Here is a 12,222-nt window from a genome sequence, read left to right as displayed (position 1 = left end):
TAAAAAAAAATTTTTTTTACAGAGAGAGAGAGAGACAGAGCATGAGTGTGGGAGGGGCAGAGAGAGAGGGAGACACAGAATGTGAAGCAGTCTCCAGGCTTTGAACTGTCAGCTCAAACTCATGGACCACGAGATTATGACCTGAGCCAAAGTTGCACCCTCAATTGATTGAGCCATGCACATGCTCCCCAACCTACTCAGTTAATATGTACCCTTGGATATAGGATTATCATAGACAAGGGACTTCTTGTTGAACTTTGTACTCTTAAGTGTGGTCTTTTAATTTTTAAGATCAATATTGAATGATAATGGCTGAGAGGTTGTTTGGTGTGAAGACCAGTAGATAATTTTGGATCCTGGACTTTTAATTTCAGACCCTAGAACTCTGTGTAGGTAGAGACATGAAACAGAGAAAGCCAGGATACTACTACTGCTACTGTTCTAAGAAAGCAAGAGAATCAGAGACAAGTTTTGTTATTCATTCATTCATTCTTTCATTCATTCATGTACACACACACACACACACACACACATTATTAGTCCAGTTATATAAGTAATTATAATGGAGGAAACTTCATTTTTTTACTTTTTTTTTTTTTTTTTTGAGAGAGAGCGAATGAGAGAGCGTGAGAGCACTTGGGGGAGGGGCAAAGGGAGGAGGAGAGAGAAAATCTTAAGCAGCTTCCATGCCCATTGTGGAGCCTGACACAGGTGCAATCCCACAAGCGTGAGATCATGACCTGAGCTGAAATCAAGATGCTTAGCCGAGTGAGCCACCCAGAGGCTTCTAGTTTTCTTTACTTTTTGATGGTTAATTGTATTTTCTTTGGTAACCATCTTTTTTTAGACCTCATCTAGAACTACTAGTTTTAGGCTTTTGCATCATGACTAAGCTTAAGTTTTATGGGCTAGCAAGAAAACCTAAACTACATATATAATGTTATTTCCAAGGGAATTAAATTCTGATTCATTAACAATTGGCTTTATTTAAAAAGTGGAATATGATCTAGTCAAACATTTGGAGTTACTTTAACTGATTTTGTCCCCCTATCCCTGATTTTGTGTTCTCACTTTGCTCAGAATTTAGGCTCAAGGTAATCAGCCCCTGAATTAGCTGTCTGAGCTGCTAAAGTAGTAACTCAGTCTCATTTTGGTAACCGAGGTAAATCTGCACTTCGGTAGATTAAGGTCAATGTACTGAGCTGAGCTTGAACAGAAAGAATGGGGTTGTTTTCCTATCCTTCCAAGAGTGAGATATAATCTGGGGTGTTATTTGCATGTGTGTATGTGTAAGAGAAAGAACTTTTCTGGTAGTATTTGGAGAAATTAGGGAAGGTAGTTGCTAGGCTTAAATCTCATGGCTCAAGGATTTGGCCTTTTGAGTTTTTGATTTGATTTTAAAGATTACTAGTGTCTGAAATTTTATGTTATGAAAATGGAGTTGTTTTTATTTTTTATAAATATTCTAAAATACGTTGACAAATGTGAACTAGTTTACAGGATGATTATTTTCAATTTTTGGTTTGGTAGTCTTAGTAGAATTATTTCGTTTTTCAGAAAAAATGGACCTCAAAATTAGATGAGTCCATTTTTGTTTACTGCTTTTATTCTTTTCTCTTTGACTAAAATGTTCTCTTTTCATATTCTTTTGTGGGAATCTGACCCCTTTTAACTGTTATCTTTTTGGAAAAGAAAGCCAGCTATACTGACCTCTCTGAGGTAGTAGTTTCTCTTTCCTTTATGTGTGCCATTCTTACAGTGTCTATCATGTTTTCCTGTGACTATACATTATTGAGGGTCTAATCAATATATATGTTAATACTTAAAGACAGAGCTCCTTTCTCATTTCACTATCTGATCATCCCACATTTCTTCCCTTTTTAATCTATCACCTGTATATTCAGACCATTCATCAAACAGGTGGATGTTTTTGTCCCTTATCACTTGTTAGTTATATTGCAAATATTATTTTATTCATTTTTTTCTGTATGTTTGTAATGTGTTTACAATTGTGCATATACTTTTCCTTCTGTAAGAATATAAGTAAATTCATATCTATAAAATATTTTTATATAATTTAGTATAATCCAGGGGATTATTTTTTGGTCTGTATGTTACATAGAAATATAGATAATCTCCTTCCTCTTTTTTCATAATGAAATACCAACTATAACTTTCATTTTTTACATTTTAACCTCTCTGAATCTGAGATACATGTATAAATAATGGCATGGCATAATTTAATTGGTATAATTTTTTCTTTCTGAGTGATACATAAAGTAATGGCACATCTTCTGTCTTTGTTGAATTGATACTGAAGATGCATGCAAAGAGGAAATAAAATTGTTTCAGAGAACGTGGGAGTGAAAGAAAGTATTTCCAAATTTACTTTCCTTTGTACCCCATTTTAAATGTGTGTACAGCCAAATGAATACATTTACTATCATAATTATATATTTGACTGTTTTACCTACTTCCTTTTTATTTATGTAGGTCAACCTAAAAATGTTTTGGACCTCATCTTTGGAAAAATGTACTTTGTGTTTCTGATTGTTTTATATTGGTATCATAGTATATTTAGGCATCTACACAATATACTCTAACAACGATTACCCACATATTTAGTCTTCATATTTGTAAACTTTTTTTGGTAAAGAAATGCTAAATTGATACTCAGTTTAATGTCTTCAGAGATCTTATGTATAGAAATTAATATTAAGCTATATATAGCTTTGGCATAAACTAGCATATGATTCATGAGGAAAATGGTTCCTTAGGGAAGAATTTCCTTACTTTTAAATTCATGGTTATGTACCTTTGACCCATGAAGTTCAGTGTCAGAGCATATGGTCTTCCTGTAGTTTGAACAGAAGAGAAATGACTACTGCTGCTTTGGGGGTTGTGTGTTCTTGCTTGAGGGAGAATGGACTGTTTAAAAAAAAAAAAAAAAAAGGAAAACGGGAAAGAAAGATACTAAGAATATTGTAACTGTAGATGACTGGTTCTTTATCTGATCCTGCTTGCTTCAGCTTGCTTTCTGAGGAAGCTGCTTGTTTCTTTCTTCTTTATCCTTGATGAATTTCACTGATTTCATCTAAAAGAAGAATAAATTACACAGCATTACATAGTTCTATTATGTCATCTTCCCAAAGTTTCTTGTGGGCACAGCACCTCATCATTGGTTACTACAATCTTGATAGGAATTTTTGTTTAGTAGTTACCTTAAGTTTTTACTTAAAAGTACAAATATTAGAATTATATACAATTATTCTATATGCACATTTTTCCTTCAAAATTAATTTTCCTAGAGCTATATAGTTTGATGCCAAAAGGAACTATGTATGACTCATGAACAATAAAATGGGTAAGAAGTTGCTTATTGTTGAAAAGACTAAGCTTAATTTTTTCCCCCATGGATTTACCTGAGTCTTATTTAAAGCCTTGCAACTATAGGAAATTTCACTTAATGTCATTGTTAATGTAAAATTATTCTAATTTATTGTGTCATAACCAACAAAATAGAAAAGGTAATTGGAAACAATCATTTAGAGAATGGTCTATTTTTTTTTTTTTTTTTTTTTTTTGCCTTTGAACATTATCTGCATTCTCTACTGTTTTATATATGCCAAAGATCCATGGATTTGTTTTATACATTTCCTTTAGGAATCTGTAAGTCTCACAGAACATGTCAATATGCCCAGGGAGATGTCAGCAGACTACATTTTTATCCTGGATCTGCCACTTACCCACTGTGTGATTGTGAGGAAGTCATTTTTTTTCTCTGTTTTTCATTTCTCTTTATCTCACATAATGGGAATAATAAATCTTGTCATGCTTACCTTTCACCATTTTCATAGTGACTTTTAAAATCCCTGGTTTTAAGTATTGAAACATTAGAAAACAAAGTACAAATTGAAATGGTGCTTGCATTCAAGAAATAAACCTTTTGTTTTAGATTCTTAATAAGTAAAATTTAGATCCTGAAGACAATCTGGATGGCACTGGCCATTCGATGTCTGAGTGTTTGGAGGATAAGACTAACTTCAGTGAAATTGATTAATTTTTAAAAAGGGAAAACTGCCTGTTATTATAAAAAAGCAATAATGAACCACCAGGGCTACATGCTGTATAGCAATATTAAGCATGGCAACTTCGCATCTCTAACTGCTGAGCAGCATTAGAAACAGATTGATATTTATAAAGCTGTGTATTCTTGTTCATTATTGCTTTTAGATTGCACCATTTGAGGTGGGTTTAGGTAGATTCAGAATGAGAAAATAATTAAGTTCTAATTAGGAAAAAATTGTTACTGTTTTCACATTTGGGACCAATTCACTTCCACTAGTGAAATAAACTAGAATTCTGTATTCTACAGAATGAAATTATTGATTTTTTTCTGCTTTTGTTATGGATAACCTGGATCCAAGAAATGGAGTGGGGTGGGTAAAGGAGTAGTCAGTTATAAGGTGGATATGTATAAAATTAAGATGATTTAAGTTGTGAGATCACACTTTGCTACTTAAATGAAAAGGGGAGCTGCTGACCTTCTCTTCTTTTTCTTCGTGTTTTTTTCCCCTGCTCCAAGAAATGGTAAATTTTAGACTAAATTTTTTCTTTGAAACTTACATTAAGGTACAATGGTGTAATCTAATATGAAAACACACTTGTTGAGCATTACAAATTTGAAATTACTAATTTTTAATGCCTGTGCAGGATGTGTATTATACCTTTCCCTCCTCTAATCCTGTGCTTTATGTTTTGTCTGTGTCTATGAATAACATTATTTCCTGAATATTGTCCTTATTAATAATTCTTTCTAACTTTCTCTTTCACATTTTCTTCCTGGATTTGCTGTTTTCTTCAGTCTCACTTCAAGGTCAGTATGCTTGTACTAAAACAATGTTAGTATACCATGCTCTTATCTTTATCTTGAACTCTAATAAAGAACTGAAATGACAGCACTTACTACTGCAGGAAAGACATGTCTAGAAATCTAGTTATGAGTGCATAAGATATAGATGAAGAGTAGATTCAAAGTTCTGTGCTTCAAAAGATAGTCAGAAATCAAGAATCGGACTGAGCATGTTTTGACTGAGAGCAAAATGAAGATGAAAGGAGCCACCAGGGGAATGAGAAGAAAAATGGTTTTAATGTAATTAAAATTTCATCAGAGACATAAAATGTAGCGTGAATATTGGAAAGAAAGTGCTGTAGTCTGTGGGTTTTTAGAAGAAACTTGAAATTATTTTATATACACAAACTTATACACCCTTTAAATTTGGTTTTGTTTTGTGATTCTGCTGAATGGTAGAATAAATGAGAATATAAACAGCCACCCCTAGTTCTGTTTATATGTGCCAGAGGCACTGTGGTAGACCTTTACATATTTTATTTCCATTGATCTTCCCAACAAGTATGTAGAGAGATTGATTATTTCCACTCTTCAGGTGAATAACACAAGGGCCGACCAAGCCCATTAAGTAATTTGTCCATCTTTATTATGAAGAGAAGTTAACAGCACAGATTATCATTCTGATGAGGAACTAAGATTAGGGAACATGATTTCTGTAGGCTCAACCAGTGAATAAATAATGGAATTTATATTTGAAGCCAGATCTCATTTTGGCCTCAGGGCTTTATGTATTCTGTGCTCTCTACCATAGGAATTAAGAGTGTGAGCTATAGAGCCCTAGATAACTTGAATTTTTTTAGGTTTCTCATCTGTAGTTTTTTTCATCTGTAAATTTGGGATAATTATCTAAAGGGTTGTTGTAAACATTGAATGAGTTCATATGAACAGCGCTTAGAAGATACAGGGTAAACAATCAATATATAGAGCTATTATGATTACTCCTTTTTGCATTTTTTGCGGAGTCCTGTTTGATCCAGGATATGATAGCATGATGTGATATATTTCAGGTTCTTTAAAACACTATACTGTTCCTTATTGACTCATACCACTGTTAATAGAAAGTGCAAAGTAGAATCCCTATGCAAAGTTATATATGTGTAGAAAATGAGAAAACATCATACTTCTTCTGCAATGATATTTTTGTTAAGACTCCACTTATCTTTTCAGGCGCTAAATTTCTGTTATAGATAAAATATGTGTTGAAGCTTTTTAGGAAAAAGATTCTCTTTCCCATTTCTACTCCCTGGTATTTCTTCTCAGTGTTTAAATTGATGACCTAAATGATATTTCTGAAAAAGTTCCCTCCTTACCTTTGACTCATTTAAGAATAAAGTAATTTGTATGGGTTGTAAATACATTAAAAAAACAAACCCTTCTTTCATAATTATTTATACTGATATAATTTAAAAAATTTTTAATGCTTATTTATTTTTGAGACACACACACATACACACACACGCACACGCACACACACACACACACACACACACACACACACACACACAGAGTGGAGTGGGGGAGGGGCAGAGAGAGAGGGAGACACAGAATCCAAAGCAGACTCCAGGTTCTGCGCTGTCAGCACAGACCCCCACACAGGGCTTGAACCTACCAACCGTGAGATCATGACCTGAGCCGAAGTTGGACGCTTAACCAACTGAACCACCCCAATATTGATCTTTGTCAGTCAGATTTACACTATCCTCTTCCTTCTCTATTAACAGGGGACCACCTCTCCTTTGCCAAGTAAATAGACCTTTACGGTATCCACAGTTTTGAGTTTATATTTTCACTGATAATTGACCTTCTTTTTGTTTCTGTGGAACTAATGGCCCAGCTCTTTTCAAAGGCTAAATTTTCCTTTTCTCTTTTACTTCCTTCTTATCAGTTTTTAAACCCTTGCCCCATAGGTTAAGTTCTCCTTCTCTTTATTTCCATTCTGTTCCTCTCCACAGATTCTCCCAAACATAAAACAGGTACTAGTTTCCCCTCATCCTTAAAAAGAAATGTAAATAATCCTTGTCAGTATCTTTTCCTTGGCCTTAGTTCAGTACACCATCTTAATTTTACATTTTACCTTTTTATTCTGTTGACTTGCACAGTTTTTGAAAGAATCATTTATGCTTGCTGCCTCCACTTCCACACTTCCGTTTATTTTTCAAATGTAATTTGGATTCTTCTCTCACTGCTGTGGTAAAATGGCTTCAGTGATATACTGGTTGCCAAGTTTAGTAACTTTGTTTGTCTTGGGTCTATTGACCTTTCTGGGGTGTTAGATATTATCGATTACCTCTTTTCTTTCTAGGAACCCTTCTTTTGTAGTTTATGTGATACTGTTTTCTGCTAGCTCAGGTACCACCTCATTGACATTTTTCAGTCTGTTTTGCTTTTCTTCTTTTACATGTTTCTTAACTCTTGGGATTTCTCATATTCTTTTTAAAAATTTCATTTTCATTTACATTAGTGGTTACCTGCCTTATTACTTACTACCAAAGACTCAGTTTTATTTATTTTGTTTTGTTCAGGTTTTTATGGAACTTTTATTTCAAACCATATTTATTACAGAACAAATCTTACATTGTTTGCAATAAAAATAGCAAGCACAAATACTGCATTTAAAAAGTGATTTTCCCATTTTCTACTGTAAACATTTTCTTCACACATTATAGTAAAGCAGTATGGGTACCACTTAAGTAATTTTGAGGGTGGTACAGTCTGAACACAATTCAGCTTTAGTAATGAAATACCATGAAGGATTTTGCCTTGTGTTTGGAGAACTTTCATCTCTAACTTAAGCATCAGGTGGACATATTTTTACAGGAAAGTTTTATCGCTTTTGTCTTTTGTGTGACAGGTTTTGACCTAAATATCTCTAAACAAAGCCCTACAAAAAGCCCCAGAAGAATTTGTGTGTGAAAGTCATTATTGTATACATAATTCTGTGAGTTACAGGTTATGTTAATTATAATGTTGTTAGCTGGTTCATTTTAGTAGTTGTTATTCTAGCAGTAAATGCCATTAAGCTATACTTATTTCTCAATAATTTTATTTTCCAAGATATACAAAATAAAACAGGTTTTGTTTTTCCAGTGGCAAAGATCATTTTGGTTGTAGTATGTAAAAAAGGTTTTCTTTGTTCCAGGTTGGAATTTAGTGCAGTACTTTTTTCTATACAGAAGCATTTCACCATTTTAATTATGGTTTTGCCAAGTCCAGTTGAACAGATCATTAAGAGAATATTGATGGCTTGAGATTGGATTGGATATTTGGATAACTTCATTATGGGACCATGGGCAGGATACTTAACCCTTAAGTGTTTGTTTTAACCACCTGTTTTGTATTAATAGTGACACTTAACTGTAGTGTTTGCTTTTTAGTGTCCTCCTCTAAGCTTTCTTGGTTTGTATAGATTTATTTGTTTTCTCTTTCTTGTCCTTTACTGCCTTTCCTCTGTCCCTGCTTCCATTTAGTACAGAGAGATTTCATTTAGTGTGATAATGAGTGAAGATTCACATTCTCTGTTCTTAAACATATATACATGTCTTTAGTTACTATTCAATGACATATCCCCAGAGAAAGAATACAAAGAAATGATTCCATGAATAGATGAAAATATATGATTTCATTCATAATTCATTGTTACTTTTGATTTAGCACCTTTGGCTAAAGGCAAGACATTCAGTAGGTGAGGCTTATAAATATCCTCTCATTTACTTACTTCCTGGTTTACACAAATTGTGCTCAATATTATTATTACCCCTATTTTATTTGACAGTGCCTGTTGCAGATTTATCTTTAAAACAGATGTTTGGAATCTGTGGGATATTTTGTATCAACAGCATTTAGACCAGAGTGCCTCTATTGTTCTGTAATAAAAGCTAAATACTTTATGCCTTGCTCAGATGCATTCCTGTTTTTATATAGTCTCTTTCATCTAATTTGATGAAAGAGTTCTACATTGATTTCCAAAGTCTAAGTCAACTAGCCAGTTTTCTGATTGCACATCTTAGAATTTTTTTCATTGTTGTCTGACAGTAGGCACTAAAACCTCATGTCATTCACAAAAAGAGAACTATAGTTTGAAGCCTTCATTTTTTTTTCTTTTTTCTTTTTTTAGCTAAAGTCTTCAGAACTTTATAGGCCTAAGAGCATTTCTGACCTTGTGGGATCTATTTACAAGGAGTTTGATTTATAGACACGAGTATAATCTAGGAGAATGATCTGTTGTTAATTGCCTTTTTTACTTGTCATTTGGTTGGCGTTCTTTTTTTTAAAATTAAAAAAATTTTTTTTAAATTTATTTTTGAGAGAGAGAGTGTGAGCAGAGAAGGGGCAGAGAGAGAGGGAGACACAGAATCTAAAGCAGGCTCCAGGCTCAGAGCTATTTGATGTGGGGCTCAAACTTGTGAACTGTGAGATCATGGCCTGAACCGAAGTCAGAGGCTTAACTGACTGAGCCATCCAGGCGCCCCTTGTTGGCTTTCTTAAACAGCCTTATTGTTGAAGAGTGTATTTCCTTATTTTCTTTCCTTTCAAGCAATAATATTGCCTAGTGTTTTTGTAATGGGTCACGCAAGCACAGTGTAGCCACAGCCTGCATAACTACCTTCTCCTGAAATACAGTGTTCTTACTTTGAATGATTCATTGGTAGGAAAAAAAAATGTGTGAACACATACTTGTACTGATCTACCTAACTGTTCTACTGAAAAGTATTGAGTTTTGTGCTATCATGCATTGAGAAGTGGCAAATGTAGCTTTTCATGATGGCAATTATAGACAATTATCTGGCATTCTGTAGCTAAACATGATAAATTCAGTAGAGAAGGGAAGAAAGATTAAATTTACAGTTAGTTAAAATTTGAATTTGTATATGATTGCCAGATTTAGCAAATATACATATGGGATATCAGTTAAATTAGTATTTCAGATAAGCAATGGATACTTTTTTAGTATTAATATCATACAAATACTGGGACATACTTATACTAAAACACTTCTCCCTTCCCTCAAAATAAATAAATAATAAAGCCTTATAAAAGTCTTTTGAATAAGGTGTGACAAAAGAGATAATGTGATGATAAACATTAAGGTGGTTGGTATACGGTGAGAAACTTACAAAGGTGGTTATTATAGTATTTTATCTAACATAATGCTAGACTTACATTGAAACGTAGAGTATTCAGTCTCACACACACCCTTCCCACCACCTGCAGAGTAAAAAGCATATTCTGTGATTCTGTGCAAGTTGATGATGGGGAATTTAGGTATTTAAATTTATGTGATAAAATACAATAGAGAAGGAATGCTTTATCTTGTTTTGTATTAAAGGACAGTTTTTCTAAAAAAAAAAAAAATAAGGTAGATATGTGTTTGTGTGCATGCATATGTGTGTGAGAAGTAATGTTTCTCGCTGCTTGCTGTGCCAAATCCTATGCTGTGCATTTTCCATACGCTATCTTATTTATTCCACATAACGACTCTATGAGAGATCCCATATCACAAGTTAAAAGTTTAAAAAACAACAAAAACCAAACATGAAGCTTAAAGAGGTTAATGATCACATAGGTGATGAATAGTAAATCAGATATTTAATTCAGAGCTCTCCAACTCTTAAAAGCTTTGTTTTTAACCTCTTCATTACAGTATTCCTATCAGGGGCTCTCACATCCCTGGGGACTTTGAACATGTTTTGAGATTTACGAGTTTATCATGCTGATGGGTTATTATTTTGTATTTTCATTTCAGTGACAATGTAAAACACAATTTATGTACATATTTTGGATCATCTGGGTGAAATCCTATAACTAAATGGCATATTTATCCATAAGCATTTGCTTTGTGGTTATGATATCATTGTTATCAAGTATTAACTGCTGTAATTGCGATGGGCCAATGAAAAAAGGAGGTGGTAGGCTTAATAATGGTCCTTTAATTTCAAGCAAAGTTCAGATGATATTATGATGTGCTGTGGGAAGCAAACTTGTTTTTACCAGTTTGACAAAGAAAAGTTTTGGGACAGTTTAATTTTCTTATGTTTCAAAAGCACTTGGACCATAGTAGTAAATACCTTAAGTGCACTGTGATCAGTGATTTACCTGTATATTAAATCAATATTGGCAATTTGAATTTCACTGTATATTTTAGTCTTTCTTTAATTTGTAGCTCTAGAATATTTGTATATTTCAAATATTATAATTTGTGAACAGAGAATCTAGAAAATCTTTTCCTTTACACTCCTTACACTTTCCTTTACACTTTACATCCTTTACACAATGTACCATACTATAGTTCAGGTACAGACCCTTTAGTCATGGGGATGAAGCACTTCTGCTCAGGGGGTGCTGGAATGCTTTGCCAGCATGCTGCCATTTTAATATCATTTTGAAGGATGAGTACTTGTATGCTAGGCAGAGATAGTGTAAAGACATTAGGACAACTGAAGAGACCAAAGTAAAAGAAAAACACCCCAAAACAAAAAACCTGCGGCGGGAGGGAGTGATAGAAATAAAGATTCTTGAGGGCCTTTGGTGCTAATTAAGGAAGCTTGAATTTTATTATGAGGTCAGTATGTCTCTAACAAAAACAAAAAGCAGGCAAACGTAAACTAAACTTTTATAATTCACTTACGGCATGCTGAGTTTTTATAAATTATGTTTGTGTGTAGTCATATCTCTGTTGGTTAAAGACCCCTTGGAAGTGGAGTTTAAATATTTTTGTGATGAAAATACAATGTAAAATTTCAGATTCATAGATTACAGTTTTGATTTTTTTTTTTTTTTGCCTCCCTTTCTTCCATTAGGCCAGTACTATATTTATTATTATTTTTTAGGTTTATTTTTGAGACAGAGAGAAAGTTGGGAAGGGGAAGAGAGAGAGGAAGATAGAAAATCCCAAGAGGGTGCTGCACTGTCAGCACAGAGCCATATGCAGGCTCAAACTCATGAGTTGTGAGATCATGACCTGAGCTGAAACCAAGAGTGCCCCCAGGCACCCCTAGGCCAATGCTTTATTAATGAAATCAGAAACTAAACTTTATTCTTTTCTCTCATTTCAGTGGAATGCTTTAGTGATTAATAATCTTCTCCCCAGTTGATTTAATGATTTTCATTGTATTTTACCCAAAATTTATGAAGAAAACCACTTATGGAGTTTGCTGATTATTCGTATTTATATGCACCTGAGAGAAACTGTTACCATTATCTACCTTTTCATTTATTATCTGCTTTTTATTAATGCTTTGTTTCCCAAGGTAGCCTCCAGCTATTACCTCTCCATGTGCATGTTATAGAGAAATGTCCAAGTTAAATTAGTT

At 33.6% G+C, this 12,222-nt stretch overlaps 1 protein-coding gene across 13 annotated transcripts in view; it reads left to right on the top strand.

The window, feature by feature from the left end:
* The window catches only part of ERC1 (ELKS/RAB6-interacting/CAST family member 1), a 523,992-nt gene that overhangs the window by 202,849 nt on the left and 308,921 nt on the right, over positions 1–12,222 (top strand). For 10 of the 13 annotated variants that reach the window (XM_078450206.2, XM_078450210.2, XM_078450204.2 and 7 more), the window contains one exon: positions 4,865–4,876. The exons of the other annotated variants lie outside the window; for them this stretch is intronic. In XM_078450206.2, the coding sequence (XP_078306332.1) occupies positions 4,865–4,876 (12 nt within the window). The remainder of the gene's footprint in view (positions 1–4,864; positions 4,877–12,222) is intronic. 13 annotated transcript variants of the gene reach the window in all.

Source organism: Panthera onca, chromosome B4 (assembly GCF_046562875.1).
Source record: "Panthera onca isolate mPanOnc1 chromosome B4, mPanOnc1 haplotype 2, whole genome shotgun sequence".
In the NCBI taxonomy this organism is placed as follows: domain Eukaryota; kingdom Metazoa; phylum Chordata; class Mammalia; order Carnivora; family Felidae; genus Panthera; species Panthera onca.
The sequence above is the reverse complement of the archived record's forward strand: the minus strand, read 5'-3'. Positions and strand labels throughout refer to the sequence as shown.